A 22,017-nucleotide genomic window follows, 5' to 3' on the forward strand; every position below is an offset into this window, starting at 1 on the left:
TGGCTCATGCCTGTAATCCCAGCTACTCAGGAGACTGAGATCTGAGGATCATGGTTCAAAGCCAGCTCAGGCAAGAAAACCTGTGAGACTCTTACCTCCAAGAACCCACCAGAAAACCGGAAGTGGTGGTGTGGCTCAAGTGATAGAGCGCTAGCCTTGAGCTGAAGAACTGAAGGACAGTGCCTAGACCCTGAGTCCAAGACCCACGACCTTCTGATTTGGTGTCTTCACCACGCCCCCATGTTTTTTGTTTTTGTTTTTGTTTTTTGTGTGTTCCACGTTTTTTTTGTTTGTTTTGTCGGTCATGGGGCTTGAACTCTGGGCCTGGGCACCGTCCCTCAGCTCTTCAGCTCAAAGCTAGTGCTCTACCACTTGAGCCACAAAGCCACTTCTGGTTTTCTGGTGGTTTATTAAAGATAAGGGTCTCTCCGACTTTCCTGCCCTGGCTGGCTTTGAATGTGATCCTCAGATCTCAGCCTCCTGAGTAGCTAGGATGACAGGCGTGAGCCACTGGTGCCTGGCTTGTGTTCCACTTTTACTTCTTTCTATTTTCCTATTTCTTCCTTGCCTGTGGTAACACACCTCCCCAATGCTGGAGCCCTGGTGGAGTCCATCACCACTCCCAAATCTGTTGAATTTATTCACTACAGCAGAGTATTTACCTGTAACACCACTGAGAGCCAGGTGCCAGTGAATCACACCTGTAATCCTCAGGAAGATGAGGATTGTGATTCAAAGCCAGTCCAAGCTGGAAATTCTGTGAGACTCAGATTATTGCCAATTAATCACAGAAAAACTTGGAAGTAGAGTGCTACCTTGAATGAAAAAGCACAGACACAGTACCTAGGCCCTGAGTTCAAGACCCATGACTGACCAAAAGTAAAAAGAGAGATAACTGAGCCTTAATTTCAAATTAACTTGTGAGAATCAGGAAAAATTATTTTTTGTGTTGGTCCAGGAGCTTGAACTCAGGGCCCTGGGCTCTGTCCTGAGCCTGTCTGTGCTCAAGGCTAGCGCTCTACCACTGGATCCACAGCTCCACTTCCAGTATTTTTTTTTTTTTTTGAGTAGTTTATTGGAGATAAGAGTTTCATGGCGTTTCCTATCTGGGATGACTTCAAACCACATTCCTTAGATCTCAGCCTCCTAGGATGACAGTTATAAGACACCAGTACCTGTCTCTCCCTTATCTTTATTGCACTCGGGACTTCAGGGTCACATAAAGGACTTTTCCAGTCTGCAGTGGCATTGGGAAAATGCTGGCCATGCTGAGCTCCGTAGGATCGTGGTGATTGTGGGACACAGGAGTCGGTGTGGATACCTTGGGCAGTGTGCTGCTGTCTAGCTGGCAGATGTTTGCTCTGTTGGAAGGACAGGCTAGAGCTGTCCAGCGTGGAGAGCAGCCGAGAGCTGCCCCTGGAGATCCATGCGGGGAAAGGGAACCCCTTCCCCAGAACATCCAGCAAACCCTCAGGCAGCCTCCTGCTGTGGGGAGCCCACTGTCCCCACCCAAGGGAACCTCCGCGGCCTTTCACCCAGGTCTTCTTTGCTAAACAGAACACTAAGGCATGTTTGTCAGCCCTCGGTGCCGTGGCCCCATTTATTTCTACAAGAACCCACACGGGTCTCTTTGTGCTCCTCACCTGCAAGTGGCTGCCACCCATCCTGGTGATTGCAACAAAAAGACAACAGGAAAGTTCAGACTTTGAATGTGGCTTACTGCTTGCGTAGCATGCATGAAGCCCTGGGTTCCATTCCTCAGTACCACATACACAGAAAAAGCCACAAGGGGCACTGTGGCTCAAGTGGTAGAGCACTAGCCTTGAGCAAAAGCTCAGGGACAGTGCCCAAGGACCTGAGTTCAAGCTCCATGACCAACACAAAAAAGAAAGAAAATTCAGATTTCCAGATTTGATTGACAGATTTATGCTATGATGCACTCCCAGTCCTGTCACCTCTGTAAGATGGGGACACATGTCTTCATCCCCACAGACACAGAGCTAAATCTCGGCTTAGTCCCATGGGAACAGCTCCGGAGGAAGTCCCGCCATCTTCTCCCGGAATGTTTCCTCGAAGGCTTGGGCCTGGGCTGGAGTGAAGTGGTTCTTCCAGTCCCCTGTGATGCCTAGAGAAACAATGACATCAGATTGGATCAGGGCAGGAAGGCACTGTCCCCTCGTGTCCCCTCTGCCTTCTGCCTGCCCCGAAGGTGAGGCCACAGATCTCCCTGGGAGATGGACTCCACAGCTACCACGCTCCATGTCCAGTGCTCTCCTCTCAATTCTGCCCTCTGCCACCATGGGTGCCATTTTGCCCCAGGTGTAGGAGAGTTAGGAAGCTCAGGCTACAACTCAGAAGATTCTGGTCCAGTTAATGTCTGTATGCACACCATAGTGTTTTTATATAATAGAAAGTTAAATATGTGCGTGTGTGTATATATGCAATAAAGTTCTTACACAATAGAGTTGAATGTGTTTGTGCATATGTGCATGCACATGTGCATGTTTGCGAGTGTGCATGGGTATTTCATAGAGTTCTATAATAGAGTTAAATAAGTGTGTCTCTGTGGATGTGTGTGCATGTGTGTGCAAGTGTGTGCCCATACGGAACCTGAACTTTGGGCCTGGATGCTGTTTGGGAGTTATTTTCTGTTCAAGCCTAGTGCTCTACCACTTGAGTCACAGCTCCGTTTTTGAGGGGGGGGGTTGTGTTTTATTTTTGGTAATTAACTAAAGAGAAGAAGTCTCTTGCATTTTCCAGCCTGAGCTGGCTTTGAACTGTGATCCTCAGATCTCAGGTTCCTGGGCAGCTAGTATTACAGGCCTGAGCCATGGACACCCAGCTGAAATTTATATTTTCTTTTCTTTTCATATCTCATTACTTCTTTGTTTGTTTGTTTGTCTGTTAGTTGTGTGACTTGAGCTCAGGGCCTGGATGCTGACCTTGAGCTTCTTTTGCTAAAGATTGTTACTCTACCATTTGATCCCTGACCAGGAGCCTGTGGTTGGAGACCAGATTTCTGTTTCCTGAACTCCAGCACCTCCTTCCCCAGAACCCATCCATACCTTTCCTGGTGATTTTGACACTGGCAGGAACAAGCTCCTCTGGAACATCAATGATATTGGACATCTTGTTCTCTTTCACCGCCTGGAAGGAACTGCTCTCCAGGACCAAGTCCAGCTCTCCCGGCTCCAGCACCTTCCCCAGGAACCAGCAGATCTTCTCTATCATGTTCCTTTGGTCCTAAGGAGAGAAAAACAAGGGTCTGAGAGGGAGACAACATGGAGCAGGTCTCAGGAGGAAGAAGCAGGAGAAGGGAGAAACAGCAGGAAGAACTGGCACTAGAAAGGATAAGTGGAAATTGAGGGCGTGGTACAGTGGGTAGAGTGCCAGCCAAAGATCAATATATCAGGAACTGAGTTCAAGACTCCATCTCAGAACAGACATAGAAAGAAAAGGAAGATGAGTAGAATTCAGGAAGGAATGACACACAAAATGATGTAGAAAATTTGTCAGAGAAGGTGGGATGGAGACTGTGTGTGTGTGTGTGTGTGTGCGTGTGTGTGTGTGTGTGTGTATAGTGGGGGAGCATGGTGAGAAGGGGAGGTGGTAGAAGGGGTAAAGAGGCAGTGGTGGGGTGGGGTGCAGGTAAAATCAATCATTACCTTTTTCATCTGCTCATAACTGAGGATAAGCACGTTCTCCTTTTCTCTCATGGACATCCAGCCTCCAACATGATCAAACCATGACCGGAACAGCACTGCAGGGGAGACAGGAGGGCAGCATGAAAATTCTCCACCATTCCCGATCTGCCCTGCGATCTTGGCACTGATCGCTCTGGTCCCTGTCACCTTCACCGGAGTATAACTGACAAATAAGTCCTGTCTCTTTATAGCCTCAAAGAGAGCACTATGGAATCAGGACATGGCTTTCCAAACAATTTTCCCCACCTGTGGAGCAGCCTTTGCCCATGTGAGACAGGTCACACAAAAGCAGCACCAACGCCTCTGATAGGGACAATGAGCTCCGCAGGCCCTCACAGAACCCTAGCTGAGTGCCTTCCATGCCAAGTGGGCCCAAATCCATCATTTGTCCAACTGAGCAGAAGTTTGTGTGCAAGATCTGAGCTGTGACACACACACACACACAAGAGGCGCCTCCCATCCCTGCCCACGGCTCCCAGCAGGACAGTCTGAAGAGCCCTTGTTTGGTTTATTCTACTTGAAAACACCGTTAGACACAGTGAAATACCATTCAATGTCTGATTTTGGCAAATCACCATTTGTTTACCCTAGTCAAACAGATGGTTAAAACCATCTGTTTTTGTGACAATCCAAGGCTGAAACAGGGCCTGAGCACTGTCACTGAGCTTTTATGGTCAAGACTGGCTCTGTACCACTTGAGCCACACCTCTACTTCCTGCATTATGATGACTGTGTGAAGATGAGAGCCCCATAGACTTTCCTGCCTGGGTTGGCTTCCAACTGTGACCCTCAGATCTCAGCTCCCAAGTAGCTGAGATTCCAAGTTTGAGCCAAGCTATACTCCTGAGTGGTAAGAGACATTGGCTGAGGGGAGAAATAGCTCATCAAGCACTCTACTGGTTGTGAAGCTAAACCAACAGGACCTGAGACACCAGATAACGAGGTACATAAAGCACAGATGTGGGGTCCCCCCTCCCTTCATAACCAACTCAAGCCATGGACCCCTGCCAAAACTGTGGAGAAATGACAAAATTGCAAGTATGAGGAATGACCCAGAACTTCTGCATGACTAGAAACACAAATTCAAGTGAGAAACACTGAAATGGACAGCAAAAGGAAATTAAAATCACATAAATAAGGCTGGGAAGGTGGCTCAGTGGTAGAGCGCTTGCCTTGCTTGCCCAAGGCCGTGGGTTTGATTCCTCAGCACCACATAAGCAAAAAGAAAAAAGCCAGAAGTGGTGCTGTGGCTCAAGTGGTAGCATGCTAGCCTTGAACTGAAGAGCTGAGGGACAGTACCCAGGCCCAGAGTTCAGGCCCCACGACCAGACCCACAAAAAAAAAGTCACATAAATATAAAGGGAAGGTAGAGTTGGGTTGTGTGGGAAGCCAGTGAGAAGCTGTCAGTCAGCACCTGGGAGTACAGCACACAGGAGGGGGCCGGTCCTCCCAAGGCTAAGGAAGCTCCAGGGGCTCAAAACACCTTGGAAGTTTCCATCATGGGAGAAGTCTGGTGCTGCCTTTAACAAATGTGAGTTCTAGGATGAGGAAGCATTGGATTTAAAGATAAAACATGGTGGGAGGGTAGGGTCACATGAGGTCTTAAAAGATGTTTAAATCCTCCTCTGTCTCCTTCACAACCCACTCACCATGTCCTTGCAAAAACCATTCAAAGTATTGTTGCAGTGACTCTGGTTTCTTAGCCAGATTTGTAAAACGCCAGAAATAATAACCAGATATAAGGACATCCTTGGGATTTCTGATGACATAGATCACCTTCAAGCGAGAAAGGAGAGAATTAACAAACATGAAACATTCCCATCGTTTCTTGCATTGTTGGTGTTCAGAGAAATTCTAGAATATTTCTTTCAAACATCAAAGTATCATGGCAATTACATTGGCAATTGACAATTATCATTGGCAATTACATTGCAGAGTTCCTATGATGCAATCAGTTTGCCAAGAATAAACCAATGGAAGGAAAATACATTTCTTAAACACATCTGGGATATTTGTCTACAAAGCGCAGCAAAGAGGACGCTGGGTAGCATTTCCTAGCTGTAGATTTATGAATCGTTAGGAAAAATCATTGAAGGGACCAATTTCGGTGGCTCACGTCTATATTCCCAGCTACTAAGGAGACTGAGATCTAAGGATCATTGTTTGATTTGAAGCCAACCCAGGAAGAAAAACCCATGAAACGCCTATCTCCAATTAACTACCAAAAAGCTGGGAATGGAGCCATGACTCAAAGTGGTAGAGCACCAGCCTTGAGCACTAAAGCTGCAGATAGTTGATGCCCAGGCCTTGAGTTCAAGGCCCAGGGGAGGCACAAAAACGAGAACCATGGACGATGGGAGATGAAATAATACAGCAATAGAGAGTTCACAGGATTTGTGCCCAAATCTAGGCAGGACGCATGGGGAGGTGTTTGTCTTGTGCCTGGTGTGGGCTGGGCTGGGGAGCTAGGACCTCTGTCTGGGGGACAAAGGCTCCTGGTGTGATCTGGCCATGAGTACCAGGTGTTTATTCACTGCACAGAGTGCAGAGTCAGGCCCCAGACCCCAGGTCACATGACACCATACATCACAATATCACTTTCTTTTCTTTTCTTTCTTTTTTTTTTTGCCAGTCCTAGGGCTTGAACTCAGGTCCTGGGTGTTGTCCTGTGTTTTAGTGCTCAAGGCTGGTGCTCTATCACTTGAGCCATGTATGGCTTTATTGGTGGTTGAATGGTGATCAGAGTTTCCTGGCCTTTCTTCCCGGGCCTGGCTTCCAACCTTGATCCTCACATGTCAGCCTCCTGAGTAGCTGGGATTCTGGGCTTGAACCACCAGTGCCTAGCTGGAAATACAGTTTGGTTAGTCTCTTAGTGCATTACTTCATCTGTCAGAGATTATGCAGCCATGGTCCTCATCCTGGACTCTGGTTTGGTCTGAGGACCCTCAACTCATGAAGGAGAGTCTGGGGTCCTCCATGATCTACAGAGGGAGAATGCCAGACCTGCTGGCTATGTGCATTTTTAAGATGAAAAGGCATTAATGGAACAGTTATTGAGCACTGAGCACTGACCTTGGCCTTGGAAGTGAAGAAAGACTTGGGGAAGAGTTGGATGGGGAGGTGGAAGGTGATGAGGGGGGGACCCTCCTTCCTCTCCACTGTGAATTTGAATCCTCTTTTACTCTCTAACCACGGGGATCGATCAACTAGAGTCACAGATCGGATCCACTTGGGATCCCCCTTGGTGTGAATCAGAGAGAAATCCTCAATCAACCAGTGGGTTCCTGGAGCAGAAAGAAAAGCAGAGGTCACTCATTTCTATCTGAATATAGAACATTTTATACATATATATATATATATATGTATATATATATAATGGTAAAGTATACATACCATAAGCCTTACTGATATAATCTCAAGGATGCAATCTGGTGCAGATAAATAGTGTTTAGTTTTTGTGGTTTTTTTTTTTTTTTTTTGGCTAGTCCTAGGACTTGAACTCAGGGCCTGGGCACTGTCCCTGAGCTGCTTTGTCTTGAGGCTAACACTCTACCACTTGAGCCACAATGCCACTTGTGGCTTTTTCTGTGTATGTGGTACTGAGGAATCAAACCCCGGGCTCATGCAGGCTAGGCAAGCACTCTACCACTAAACCACATTCCCAGCCCTAGTTTATTTTAATCAGAGCTCACTCATCACCAGTATTCTGACATCTTATAAATCTTTTCTGCCCACAACAATTTAATACAGATTTGCTTGCCACCTGCCCTGACCCCCACCATCCTCATATCTCCTCCAGGACCTTCTGGGCCTTATAGGTGACGACAATTGCACACAGTTTTTGTTTTACACTATGGCCTTGACTCATATGGTTCAAGTGGCAAAATGTCCTGAAAATAGTAGAGCATGCATCTGAGCTGTCTGCATTTTCTTTTTTCTTTTTTTTTTTTGGGGGGGGGGGGTGGGGGTCCGATCGTGGGGCCTGAACTCTGGGCCTGGGCGCTGTCCCTCAGCTCTTCAGCTCAAGGCTAGTGCTCTACCACTGGAGCCACAGCGCCACTTCCGGCTTTTATCTTTTCGCTTATGTGGTGCTGAGGAATTGAACCCAGGGCCTCAGGCATGCAAGGCAAGCGCTCTACCACTGAGCCACCTTCCCAGCCCGCTGTCTGCATTTTCAACAGTGTATAGTAGTCTATTTTTATTTCTCAACCTGTTTAGGATTGTGCAGCCATTTCTCTATGGATATTTGGGGTTAGCTGTTCCTTTAAATCCCTGCAGTGCCCCTCTGGCTGTGGTTTTCAGCACATTTCCCTTGCAGTGTGCCCTCAGTGCTCCCTCCCCATTCCCCGTGCCCCTCTTCACACAGGCTCCCTGGCCTGCCAGTGCCTTGTGTTTACCCCAAGTTTTCCAGTTCCCAACTATGGCCCATCATGATTCCTCTATTTGAGATCATGCCTCTTCTCCAGGTAACCTCAAAGTCATCCTTTTCATTTTATATACCACAGAGCACCTCAAAAACAGCTTTTAAAAGATGGGTGCCAGGCTTGGAGTTTGAACAGGGCCTGGGCACTGTGCCTGAGATTTTGTGCTCAACACTGGCACAATACCACATGAGTCACAGGTCTTCAATAATGAGCTACTACACTGTCCCCACAAGGGAGGCTGGAGGGAGTGGGGCACAGGCCTGGCTTTCCCACCCAGCCGCAGCCCCATCTGCTCACTTGATTTGGGGTAGGTCACCGTGATGATGTCCTCGTCCTTCAGCACCAGCTTCTCGTGGGCTGCTTTTATGATTTCAGGGTTGAAACCCCCAGCAGGGAAAGGAATGCCCTGATACCACATGTAGTCCTGAGCCATGGTGGAGCTCTGCATGCCTGGCTCTTGGTCCCAGGCCACTGGCACTGAGGAGTTGGTACAGAGACAGTTGTCATCCCGGTGGTGACCAATCATTAACTTTTTTTCAAACTAATTTGATGATAAAGAAAAAAAATAGTATGATTGTCCCTGGGGATTTTTTGGGGAGAGAGGTCCGGTCGTGGGGCCTGAACTCTGAGCTTGGGCGCTGTCCCTCAGCTCTTCAGCTCAAGGCTAGTGCTCTACCACGTCAGCCACAGCGCCACTTCCGGCTTTTTTCTTTTTGCTTATGTGGTGCTGAGGAATCGAACTCAGGGCCTCAGGCATGCAAGGCAAGCACTCTACCACTGAGCCACTTTCCCAGCCCCATCCCTGGGGATTTTTATTGGGTAACTGTGAAATCATTTAAAGGGCAATCTGTGCTCATTAGATTTTCACTTCATGGCAGAAAGCCAGAAATACAAGAAGAAATAAGACTTGAGTCAAGGATTAAAAAAAAAACAACTTTTAAATGCATCAATCTGCTGGGCACCAGTGGCTCACACCTGTAATCATTGCTGCTCAGGAGGCTGAGATTGGAGGATCGCAGTTTAAAGCCAGCCCAAGCAGGAAAGTCCTTGAAACTCTTTTCTCCAGTAAAACACCAAAAAACTGGAAGGGGCCCTGTGGCTCCAGTGGTAGAGTGCTCGTCTTGAGCTGAAGAGCTGAGGGATAGCACCCAGGCTAAGAGTTCAAGCCCCACAACTGACAAAAAAAAGCCCTAATCCTTTATTTTGAGAAGAGGTGTAGATAGCAGAAAAAATGCAGAGAGGGAAGGCTGGACTTCTGGATATATGCCCTAAGTTCAATCTACTAATATCACTCAAAGATCTTTGCCAAGATTCTTCAATGCCTTGTCCTTCCAATTTCCTCTGTTTCCTCTAGGATCTCTCTCCACTCCAGGATGGCAGCCATGATCCCCCAGGTCATGGGTCTCCACGGCTATTCAGGCCCCTGGACGCAGGGACAGTTTCTCAGACTTCTTTTTTTAGCCTGACCTTGCAGATTTGAGAAACAACAAATACTTCTGTAACACCTTGGGAATGGTATGAGTGTGTGTCTGTGTGTGAATATGGGAATGTGCATATCTGTGCATGTGTGTGCGTGTGTGTTCACACCAAAGGAACCCATGTCTGTGATGTTCAGGAGCAAACAAATCTAGGTCGCATTGCACTGGGAAATGTTTGAGTTGTGCTTGGTGTAGGCTGTACCCAGGAAGTGGGATGTTCTCTCTGGAGGACAAAGCCATTTGTTTTTTGGCCACTCCTGGGGCTTGAACTCAGGGCCTGGGCACTGTCCCTGTGTTTTTGTGCTTAAGACTGGTGCTCTACCACTTTAGCCACAGCTCCAATTCTGGTCTTCTTGGTAGTTCACTGAAGATAAGAGTCTCCTGGTCTTTCCTGCCTGGGCTGGCATCCAACCTTGATCCTCAGATCTCAGCCTCATGAGTAGCTGGGATTACAGGTGTGAGCCACTGGTGCCTGGCTTAAAATACACCTTTGGTAGTCTTTTAGTGCATCTAGCCAAGCAGAACACCAGAAGTGGAGCTGTGACTCAGGTGGTAGACCGTGAGCCTAGAGCAAAACACTAAGGGCAGTGCCCAGGCCCTGAGTTCAAGCCTCAGGACCAGCACACACTAAAAACAGAAATAGTGTATGGTTTGATGAATTCACAACGTACATTCCTCCTTGGCATTCTTGTGCCAGACCCGGTGAAGTATGGAACCCGCAGTACGTGAATGACTCACAGGGCATCATGGGAGCAGTGATCACGCATCCACCCAGGGTCTGGGCTCTGCACCATGGTAAGCTCTCAGTCAGGATGGGGTCACTGTGTCTTCTCACGCTCCTCTCCTCTCCTCTCCTGGCACTGTGCAGCCAGGATGTAGCTTTCCAAACAATCTTTGGTGGTAGGAGTAGAGGTGGTGTGGGAGTGGGGGTGGTGGTCTTGGTCTTGGTCTTGGTCATGGGGCTTGAACTTGGCCAGGACACCGTCCCTGAGTTCTTCAGCTCAAGGCTAGTGTTCTAACACTTGAGTCACGGAGTCACTTCTGATTTTGTGGTGGTTAAATGCATGTAAGAGTCTCACAGTGTTTCCTAATTTGGAAAGTAGGCTTTGAACCATGATCCTCAGATCTCAGCCTCCTGAGTAGCTAGGATTACAGACATGAGCCACAGATGCCTGGATTCTTCTCTTATTTATTTTTTTGTGGAGCTACCTTTGCCCCATGTGAAGCAGGTCACCTAAGGCTGCACTAACACCTCTGACCAGAACAACAAACTCTGCGGGCCCCCACAGAACCCAAGCTGAGTGCCTTCCATGCCAAGTTGGCTCAAATCCATCATTTGCACAACGGAGCACAAGTCCAAATGCAAGGTCTGAGCTGTGACACACACACACACACACACACACACACACACACACACATGAGGCGCCTCTCACCACTACCCACGGCTCCCAGCAGGGCAGTCTGCAGAGGCCTTTGTGTGGTTTATTCTACTGGAAAGCATAAGACATAGTGAAATAACATTCGATGACTGATTCTGGCAAAAGAAACAAAAGTCACTTTGCTGGTTAAAATCAAACTGATTGTTTTGTCCCACTTCTAGACTTGCAGTCAGGGCCTGGGCAATGACCCTGAACTTTCATGCTCTAGTTTGACACTCTACCACGTGAGCCACACCTCCTCTTCTGGGGTTTAGATTAACTGGAGATGAGAGCTTCATGGACTTCCCTGCCTGGGTTGGCTTCCAGCTGTGAGCCTCAGCTCTGAGTGCCCTGCTGTGTGCTCTGCTCCAGGTGCTGACTGACAGCTTCTCACTAGCCTCCCAGACAGCCCAACTCTATCTTTTCTATATATATTTTTCCTTTCTTAAAAAAATTATTTGCTGTGGGTTTCAGGATTTCTCACTTGAAGTTGGGATCGCTGTGGTTCTAGTCATGCAGAAGCTCTGGGTCATTCCTCACGCTTGTAATTTTGTCACTCGTCCATGGTTCTGTCAGGGGTCCATGGCCTGAGTTGGGTATGAAGGGTGGGGGACCCCACATCTGTGCTCTATGTACCTCATTATCTGGTGTCTCAGGCCCTCTGGGTTTAGCTTCACGACCAGTAGAGTGCTTGATGAGCTGTTTCTCCCCTCATCCAACATCTCTTACCACTCAGGACTATAACTTGGCTCAAACTTGGAATCTCAGCTACTTGGGTAGTTGAGATCTGAGGGTCACAGCAGGAAGCCAACCCAGGCAGCAAAGTCCATGAGGCTCTCATCTTCACTGGTCATCATCATAATGCTGGAAGTGGAGGTGTGACTCAAGTTGTAGAGTGCCTGACTTGAGCATAACAATTCAGGGACAGGGGTCTGGGAACTGGCTCAGTGGTAGAGTACTTGTCTTGCATGCATAAGGTCCTCGGTTCGATTCCTCAGCAACACATAAGCAGAAAAAGCCACACGTGGTGCTGTGGCTCAAGTGGTAGAGCACTAGCCCTGAGCTGAAGAGCTGAGGGACAGCGCCCAGGCCCTGTCTTTAAGCCCAGAAGTGGAATAAAACAAGTAAATAATCAGTTTGATTAAGACCTACAAAGTGGTTTGGGGTGTTTTTTTTGCCAAAAATTAGACACCAAATGGTATTTCACTGTGTCTTGCAGTGTTTTCAAGTAGAATAAAGCACACCAAGGCCTCTGCAGACTGACCTGCTGGGAGCCATGGGCAGGGATGGGAGGTGCCTCGTGTGCGTGTGTCACAGCTCAGGCCTTGCACTCGGACTTGTACTCAGTTGTGCAAGTGATGGATTTGGGCCAACTTGGCATGGAAGGCATTCAGCCTGAGTTCTGTGAGGGCCTGCGGAGCTCTTTGTCCCCTTCAGAGTCATGGGTGCTGCCCTTGGGTGGCCTGCCTCCGAAGGGGCAAAGGTTATGCCACTAAAAAGAAAAATCAAAAGAAGAAGAAGGAAGGAAGATGAAGGCCTCGCAATAGGGAATGGCTGCAGCTCCTTCGAACCCAACAGAGATCTGAGTTCCCAGCACACACTTCTCCCCAAAAGATCGACAACCACAAACATATCACTAAACACGCAGCCAGTCACAAGAACTGTCAAATGAAATCAACTTCTGACTTCTACCCATAAGGAAGGAAAATCGGGAAAAATCTCCCTCCAACCCCATGCCGCTTGGGCAATCCCGCTGTGGCCTTGGACTCCAGGTCCCACCTCGGACTGCAGAGAAAACCCCACAACAGCCTGGACTGCGCAGATGGAGACGGGGAGCAGCGGGGAGCCAGGGACCGCAAGCCGGAGAACCCACGGTGACTCCTGCGACCCGCATGGCAGGGCTGTCAGACAGCGCCCACAGCTGCAGGGGTAGAAGCAGGAGGGACCCCAGGGTGGGAGCGGCCCAGCCCAGGCCAGTGTCCCAGCAGCCAGGCAGGTGGCCGAAGAAGCCCAGTGCTGGCCCAGTCAGAGACCCACATCTAACCTTTCCAGCCCCCGCCGCAGACCTGATCCAGCTCCCTCACGTTAGCGCGGGGCTGGACTTTGGTTTGCTGGCCTTGAGGCCCTGTGCAGGCTAGCCTGGCCAGTGTGAACTAGTTCAAGCCAAGAGCACTGCCACTCAGCAGGCACAAACAAGCCAAGCTGAGTCCACGGCCCCGACCATCTCTGAACCCAAATGTCTAGGTCACAATGATAGATTACAAGGTTTGTGAGCAATCAAGACAGCACACCGAATCCAATAGCCAAGGACAATCTGTTGTGCCCAGGTCGCAGGACCCCCACCAAGAAGACCACCCAGAGTCAGACTCTACAGCTGTTTAAGGTTTTATTTAAATGGGCTGCAGCTCGGGCCTCGTCCTACACTCCGACACAGTGGAGCCTAGGAGGAGAGCCCCGAGCTAAAGATTTGCAGGGTTTATAAAAGCACACAACCAACCAGGTGTTTGGATTACCACCACATGTTGCTCTACTAGACAGAATTTGCTGATCTTAGGTTTAGTTTAAACAAGCAACAAGTGGTTACTGCCTCAAAACTTTAACCCTTCATATACAGGAAAAGACTCCAGTGAGAATGTAGAAGAGAGGAATAGCAAAAGAACCCTGAAAGAAACAATGACCGATTTGGTCAATAAATGGGGAAGCTGGGAGCAGGTGGCTCATGCCTGTAATCCTAGCTACTCAAGAGGTTGAGATCTGAGGATTGCCATTCAAACCCAACCCGAGCAGGAAAGTCTGTGAGACTCTTATCTTCAATTTAAAAAACCACTAAGGTGGGAAGGTGGCTCAGTGGTAAAGCGCTTGCCTTGCATGCCTGAGGCCCTGGGTTCCATTCCTCAGCACCAAATAAGCAAAAAGGAAAAAGCCAGAAGTGGCACTATGGCTCAAGTGGTAGAGCGCTAGCCTTGAGCTGAAGAGCTGAGGGACAGCGCCCAGGCCGAGTTCAGGCCCCACGACCAGACCCCCCCCCCCCAAAAAAAAAAGAATAAATTAAAAAAAAAAAAACCACTAAAAAACCAGAAGTGGTACTGTGGCTCAAGTAGTATAGGGCTTGCCTTGAGCTGAAGAGTACAGGGACAGTGCCCAGGCCCAGAGTTCAAGCCCTACGACCAACAATAAACAAACAAACAAACAAACAAGTAAGTAAATAAATAAAAGAGGACCTGTGAAAACAACTTCAAGAACTCCAAGAAGAAATCACAAAGAAAACCAAAGACTAAGCCGGCACCCGAGCTTAAGGCTGTAATCCTAGCTACTCAGGAGGCTGAGATCTGAGGATCAGGGTTCAAAGCCAGCCCAAGAATGAAAGTTCGTGAGACTCTTATCTCCAATAAACCACTAGAAAACCGGAAGTGGTGCTGTGGCTCAAGCCTTGAACTGAAGACCACAGGAACAGTGCCCAAGCCCAGAATTCAAGCTCCACGAACAACAAAAAAAAGAAAGAAAGAAAGAAAGAAAACCAAAGACTCCCAGAAAAATAAGGAGAGAAAAATAGACACACTATATACCACATTAAAAGATGAAATGGAGCTGGGCACAGCTGTAATCCTACCTACTCAGGAGGCTGAGATCTGAGGATGAACGTTCAAAGCCAGCCTAAGCAAAAAGTCTTCATGAGACTCTTATCGCCTATTAACCACTCAAAAAATGGTAGAGCACTAGCCATGAGCACAAAGAGGCTGAGGGATAGCACCTAGGCCCTGAGTTCAAGCCCCACAACCAACAAAAATGTAGGCTGTTAGTGGAGCTGTGGCTCAAGTGGTAGAGCACCAACCTTGAGCAAAAGAAGCTGAGGAACAGTGCCCAGACACTGAGTTCAAGCCCTAGGACTGGCATAAACATTAAAATAATGGATTGCTCTACAGAATTGGTATAGCTACTTCCTTAACAAGAGGAAGAATCTGCCCTCAGGAGTCTTTTTCTCCATCAGAGGGTGGCAAAGGGAATAGATTGTCTGTGTGGTGGCCAAAAGAACAGAAAGGAGACAAAGGACCTGGGCATGAGCAACCAGAATTCTCTGGCAGAGACAAGTAGAGCTGATGCCACAGGACCCGGTGCCCAGGCTGCTGAGAATCTCAGTTTTCCCCTCTGTGCGGGTCCTCAGGTCCCCCAGAGGCCATGGTCCACGCCTTGCCCCATTCTGCGTCCCCCATGGAATGCTGTGAGTGTTTGTCGTGATGGGGACAGCAGCTCTGTGTATGGGACTTGCGGTGATGAGCACTGATTGGAGTCCTCAGCAGTGGTTCTAACATCATGACATGGGTGTTACTCATAGGACCCAGCGCTCTGCGCCTCATGGAGTCACCATGAGGGGACTGGAATCCTGAGACCCCAGTCCGAGCTTCCTGACCACCACCCCACACACACACACACACATCTGGGGCAGGAAGGGCACCCAGGGTGGCAGAGGCAGAAGTTCCCAGGGGAGCACTGGACATGGAGCACGGTCACTGTGAAGTCCATCTCCCGGGGGAGATCTGTGGCTTCACCCCCAGGATTGGCAGAGGGCAGAGGGGCCATTGGGATGGAGCCTTTCTGCTCTGGCCCTGACTGGTGTCAGTGTTTCTCCAGTCTCCAGGCATCATGGGGGACTGGAGAAAACACTTCACCCCAGCCCAGACCCAAGCGTTTGAGGAAAACTTCCGGGGAAAGATGGCAGGACTTCCTCTGTCACTGTTCCCATATGACTAAGTCCAGACCTATTGCTATGTCTGTGGAGTTGAAGACTTGTGTCCCTGTCTTATAGAGGTGATGGGACCAGGGCTGGGACTCGGATCTGAAGGTCTGAATTTTCATGTTGCATCTTGGATCCAATCATCACAGTGCCCATTATCTCTTCCATCCAGGACATCCTGGATTCATTATTTTTTTGCCAGTCCTGGGGCTTGAACTCAGGACCTGGGTACTGCCCTTGAGCCTTTCTGTGCTCAAGGCTAGTGCTCTACCACTTGAGCCACAGCATCACTTCTGGGTTTTTCTGTGTATGTGGTACTGAGGAATCAAACCCAGGGTGCTCCATGCATGCTAGGCAAGCACTCTACCACTAGGCTACATTCACAGCCCCAGCATCCCAGCTTGTCAAAACATTTATTTAAGTCAGGTGATGATGGCTCACACCTGCAATCCCAGCTACTCAGAAGGATGAGATCTACGGATCACAGTGTAAAGCCAGCCTGCCCAGGAAAATGTGTGATACTTTTATCTCCAGTGAACCACCATAAAACCAGAAGTGGAGATTTCAGGGTAAAGCCCTAACTAGCCTCATGCAAATGAGCTCAGGGACAGCATCCAGGCCCTAAATTCAAACCCCACAACCAACCCACCACCACCAACAACAACAAACTATCGATCGATCTACCTATCTACCTATCTATCTTGTTGGGAAGTGAAGGTGGAGTTCAAATAGTAAAGCCAAGACAGATCAGAGGCCCTGAGTTTGAGCCCTGATATAAACACAAAAAAATAAATAAATAATTTTTTTAAATCTTGTGATCGCTGGGCATTGGTGACTCACATCTTTAATCCTACCTATTTAGGAGGCTGAGATCTGAGGATGGAGGTTCAAAGCCAGCCCAGGAAGGAAAGTCCATGAGACTCTTCAGTTAACCACCAGAAAAGTGCAAGTGGACTTGTATCTCAAAGTGGCAGAGCACTAGCCTTGAGAGAAAAGAGGTCAAGGATGGAGGGAAGGGAAGGAGGAGGAGAGGGAGGAGGAATAAGAGGAGGAAGAGGTGGTAGAGAAGGAGGTGATGATCATTGTCATGTACATCCATCCTCAGGAGAAAGTCTGGATGTTGGGGTATGAGGACAGAAGGGTGCCCTGAAGGGCAAGTACCTGGATTGCTTCACGGGATGTGGACTCCTGTATGTGCTTTAACTCAGGATGAGGTCTGGGTGGCCACGCCCCTCCACAGCTGCACAGAGCCCTGACTGGAAGAAACCTTCCCCAGAGTCCCTTGTATTCTTAGCAACCTGTATTCAAGCTGTCTTCTCCAGGTGTTGACTTCCTGTCCTCCCTCCACCCCCACCTAAATTCCCTACAAAGGCACTTTCAAGTTTAATACTTGAAATATTGTAGGCAAATTTTTAGTTTGACTAAGCTGTTCCTATACTTGGTTATACTTTTTTTTGGTACTAGTACTGCTAGTTTGCTCAAAGCTAATGCTCTACCACTTAAGCCAGAATCCCACTTATGAGTTTTTTGATGATTAATTGGAAATAAAAGTCATTTAGACTTTCTTGCCCAGGCTATATGGCTTTGAACCTCAGATCTTAGCATCTTGAGTAGCTAGGAATATTGGCATGAGCCACCAGCACCCAGCTGTGATACCATTTTCAGAATGCCAATATTTTGCCTTTCAATAGAATGGTCAGTGTTCAATATACTTCAAAAACATAATCTTTGGTATATTATGTGTTACTTTATTGGATATGATATTTTCACGTACTACATAGGAAAATAACTGACTTTTAGCTTTCTAGGTTCTAGTTATAAAGCATTTAGTAATGTAGGTTGCAGATGTAATCAATGAATGAATATTTTATAGTATATAGTAAAATGAGTAGTTACATACATATTCTTTAAAGCTAGATGCAGTTTATAATTTTTATCATTCAATCAAATGATATTGGAATGGTACAGTTAGATAGGAGTGAGTCTGGTGATGTTAATTAATATTTTAAAATAAAAATGCACAAATCCCCCCACCTCCCAATAAAAGGATGTGTTCCTGCCACCCCAGCTCTGTGAGATGTAAGAAGCTTTGATCATGAGGAATCCATGTTCCCAGCCAGACCGACAAAGTCCTAAGCTCACACCCTAGTACACCTCCTCCCACCCAGAAGTTAAAAGCACAGCACAGAGAGGTTGCCTGTACCTATCACGGTACTATTGGGATGACCTCCCGATATTGGGGTCCATGATCAAAGGAACAAGACTGAAACAAAGCGAAAGTCAGACAGAGCTATATTTCACTCCAAACATCCAGAAACTGACTGCTTAGGGCTGACTCCGCAGAGAGCGAACCCTGCCCAGCTGCAATGGGAACAGGCCAGGCAGTTTAGGCTGGCCACACACAAGTGACCAATAGCATTGCAACATGTGCACAAAACTGCACAGTTATGTCAGGCCACACGCAGGTGACCAATGAGGTGACAACTTATCCCTAAGCAGTTGTTTAAACTAGCTTACCACTTCGGTCTGATTGGCCGCAAGGGTTTGCGGGAGTGAGGAGGCTGGGGTGGGGGGAGGAGGAGGTTTGCATTCCTTGGGGAGGGGTGGGTTACATATGTACCCCTTAGTGACATGTCCACCTGGCCTCTAGTCTCTGTTATCAGAGACTTGCAGTCCACATTTTTCCTAAACTTGTAAACAACAAGATGGATGTTTAACCAGGAGAGAGTCACGTAGGCTCACTGGGTCCTAACATTAAGATTGGGTGTCAACAGCTACAACAAAAATCACATGGAGACCATGGGAGACAGGCTCCCTGCCCCTGGCCACCCTCTTTCCATGGTCACTGCCTGCAAAAGGCTTGGCTGAGCTTCCTCCCTACCTGCACGCCCACATCCTCCTCTCCCCTTTCTTGATTGCACTCAGGACTTCAGGTCACGGAAAGGACTTTTCCAGTCTGCAGTGGCATTGGGAAAATGCTGGCCATGCTGAGCTCCGTAGGAGCATGGTGTTTGTAGGACACAGGCGTCGGTGTGGACACCGCAGGCAGTGTGCTGCTGTCTAGCTGGCAGGTGTTTGCTCTGTTGGAAGGACGGGCTGGAGCTGTCCAGCGTGGAGAGCAGCCAAGAGCTGCCCCTGGAGATCCATGCGGGGAAAGGGAACCCCTTCCGCCGAACATCCAGCAAACCCTCAGGAAGCCTCCTGCCGTGGGCAGCCCACTGTCCCCACCCGAGGGACCTCCCCAGACTTTCACCCAGGTCTTCTTTGCTAAACAGAACACTAAGGCATGTTTGTCAGCCCTCGGTGCCGTGGCCCCATTTATTTCAGCAAGAATACATGCAGGTCCCTTTGTGCTCCTCACCTGCATTGGCTGCCACCCGTCCTGGTGATTGCACCAACGATATGACAGGCAAAGCCAAATGTCCAATTTTTTTTCTTTTTGTTTGTCTTGGGGCTTGAATTCTGGGCCTGGGCGCTGTCCCTATGCTCTTCAGCTCAAGGCGAGTGCTCTACCACTTGAGCCACAGCGCCACTTCTGGATTTCTGAGTGGGTTATTGGAGATAAGAGTCTCATGGACTTTCCTGCTCAGGCTGGATTTGAACCTTGATCCTCAGATCTCAGCTTCCTAAGTAGATAGGATTACAGGCATGAGCCACCAACACCTGTCTTCCAGTCTACTTGTTTTTGACACAAGTGGTCCGTGAACAGCCAGCCCATCCTTGGCTAATCCATGGCGGAGAGCATGTGGTTGGAGACCAGATTTCCTTTCTGGGCCTCCCTCACCTCCTTTCCTGGGGACCTTCCATACTTTCCTGGAGATTTTGACACAAGCAGCAACAAGCTCCTTGGGCACCTGGCTGAGACTGAACATCTTTTTCTCCTTCATCGTCTGGAAGGACTGCTCTCCAGGACCAAGTCCGGCTTTCCTGGCTCCCGCGCCTTCCCGAGGAACCCGCAGACCTTCTCTATCATGCTCTTTGGGTCCTAAGGAGAGAAAAATAGGGCTACATGTATGAAAGGGAGACAAGAGGAAATGGGTCTCGGGAGGAAGGAGCAGGAGAAGGGAGAAACAACAGAAGGAACTGGCAGGAGAAAGGATGAGGACAGGGGCTGGGAATTTGGCTCAGTGGTAGGGTGCTTGTCTCGCATGCGTGAGGCCCTGGGTTCGATTCCTCAGCACCACATAAAAAGAAAAAAGCTGGATGTGGAGCTGTGGCTCAAGTGGTAGAGCGCTAGCCGTGAGCTGAAGAGCTGAGGGACAGCGCCCAGGCCCAGAGTTCAAGCCCCAGGACCGGACTCCCCCCCCCCTCAAAAAAAAGAAAGGATGAGGACCTGTGGGTTTGGGGACATGACTCAGTAGGTAGAGCACAAGCCAAAGATCAAAGCATCAGGTACTGAGTTCAAGACTCCAGCTCAAAAGACAAATACAAAGGAGGATGAGTGGAATGCAGGAAGGAATGACACACAGCATGATGTAGATGTTTGACAGAGAGGGAAGGATGAAGACTCTGTGTGTGTGTGTGTGTGTGTGTGTGTGTGTGTGTGTGTGTGTGTGTGTGTGTTGTAGATATTTGACAGAGTGGGAAGGATGGAGATTCTGTGTGTGTGTGTGTGTGTGTGTGTGTGTGTTTGTGTGTGTGTTGTAGATATTTGACAGAGAGGGAAGGGTGGAGACTCTGTGTGTGTGTGTGTGTGTGTGTGTGTGTGTGTGTGTGTGTTGTAGATATTTGACAGAGTGGGAAGGATGGAGACTCTGTGTGTGTGTGTGTGTGTGTGTGTGTGTTGTAGATATTTGACAGAGAGGGAAGGGTGGAGACTCTGTGTGTGTGTGTGTGTGTGTGTGTGTGTGTTGTAGATATTTGACAGAGAGGGAAGGATGGAGACTCTGTGTGTGTGTGTGTGTGTGTGTGTGTTGTAGATATTTGACAGAGAGGGAAGGATGGAGACTCTGTGTGTGTGTGTGTGTGTGTGTGTGTGTGTTGTAGATATTTGACAGAGAGGGAAGGGTGGAGACTCTGTGTGTGTGTGTGTGTGTGTGTGTGTGTGTGTTGTAGATATTTGACAGAGTGGAAAGGATGGAGACTCTGTGTGTGTGTGTGTGTGTGTGTGTGTGTTGTAGATATTTGACAGAGAGGGAAGGGTGGAGACTCTGTGTGTGTGTGTGTGTGTGTGTGTGTGTGTGTGTTGTCGATATTTGACAGAGAGGGAAGGGTGGAGACTCTGTGTGTGTGTGTGTGTGTGTGTGTGTGTTGTAGATATTTGACAGAGAGGGAAGGGTGGAGACTCTGTGTGTGTGTGTGTGTGTGTGTGTGTGTTGTAGATATTTGACAGAGTGGGAAGGATGGAGACTCTGTGTGTGTGTGTGTGTGTGTGTGTGTGTGTGTTGTAGATATTTGACAGAGAGGGAAGGGTGGAGACTCTGTGTGTGTGTGTGTGTGTGTGTGTGTGTTGTAGATATTTGACAGAGTGGGAAGGATGGAGACTCTGTGTGTGTGTGTGTGTGTGTGTGTGTGTGTTGTAGATATTTGACAGAGAGGGAAGGGTGGAGACTCTGTGTGTGTGTGTGTGTGTGTGTGTGTTGTAGATATTTGACAGAGTGGGAAGGATGGAGACTCTGTGTGTGTGTGTGTGTGTGTGTGTGTGTGTTGTAGATATTTGACAGAGAGGGAAGGGTGGAGACTCTGTGTGTGTGTGTGTGTGTGTGTGTGTGTGTGTTGTAGATATTTGACAGAGTGGGAAGGATGGAGACTCTGTGTGTGTGTGTGTGTGTGTGTGTGTGTGTTGTAGATATTTGACAGAGAGGGAAGGGTGGAGACTCTGTGTGTGTGTGTGTGTGTGTGTGTGTGTGTGTTGTAGATATTTGACAGAGTGGGAAGGATGGAGACTCTGTGTGTGTGTGTGTGTGTGTGTGTGTGTGTTGTAGATATTTGACAGAGAGGGAAGGGTGGAGACTCTGTGTGTGTGTGTGTGTGTGTGTGTGTGTGTGTTGTAGATATTTGACAGAGTGGGAAGGATGGAGACTCTGTGTGTGTGTGTGTGTGTGTGTGTGTGTTGTAGATATTTGACAGAGAGGGAAGGGTGGAGACTCTGTGTGTGTGTGTGTGTGTGTGTGTGTGTGTGTTGTAGATATTTGACAGAGTGGGAAGGATGGAGACTCTGTGTGTGTGTGTGTGTGTGTGTGTGTGTGTTGTAGATATTTGACAGAGAGGGAAGGGTGGAGACTCTGTGTGTGTGTGTGTGTGTGTGTTGTAGATATTTGA

The 22,017-nt window shown here is 48.4% G+C and overlaps 1 protein-coding gene across 1 annotated transcript; it reads right to left on the reverse strand.

Annotated features, from left to right (window-relative positions):
- Positions 1-1,902: 1,902 nt before the first annotated feature.
- On the reverse strand, positions 1,903-8,610 carry LOC122125761 (sulfotransferase 2A1-like). Its single transcript, XM_042700360.1, has 6 exons — positions 8,426-8,610; positions 6,777-6,988; positions 5,354-5,480; positions 3,666-3,760; positions 3,066-3,243; positions 1,903-2,125 (listed from the first exon to the last, which is right to left on the reverse strand). The coding sequence occupies exons 1-6, from the start codon at positions 8,574-8,576 to the stop codon at positions 2,013-2,015; spliced, it is 876 nt and encodes a 291-aa protein (XP_042556294.1). The 5' UTR covers positions 8,577-8,610; the 3' UTR covers positions 1,903-2,012.
- Between the last annotated feature and the right edge of the window lie 13,407 nt (positions 8,611-22,017).

This window comes from Dipodomys spectabilis, unplaced genomic scaffold (assembly GCF_019054845.1).
Source record: "Dipodomys spectabilis isolate Male_0828 unplaced genomic scaffold, ASM1905484v1 ptg000266l, whole genome shotgun sequence".
Classification (NCBI taxonomy): Eukaryota; Metazoa; Chordata; class Mammalia; order Rodentia; family Heteromyidae; genus Dipodomys; species Dipodomys spectabilis.

Bases quoted from the DNA above. Each gene is read 5' to 3' on its own strand.
- LOC122125761 (XM_042700360.1), bottom strand. From the start codon at position 8,576: ATGCAGAGCTCCACCATGGCTCAGGACTACATGTGGTATCAGGGCATT. The intron at 6,989-8,425 runs GTGAGCAGATGG...TTTCTGCTCCAG, and splicing joins GGTGACCTACCCCAAATCAA to GAACCCACTGGTTGATTGAG. The intron at 5,481-6,776 runs GTCAGTGCTCAG...TCTCGCTTGAAG, and splicing joins TCTTCACTTCCAAGGCCAAG to GTGATCTATGTCATCAGAAA.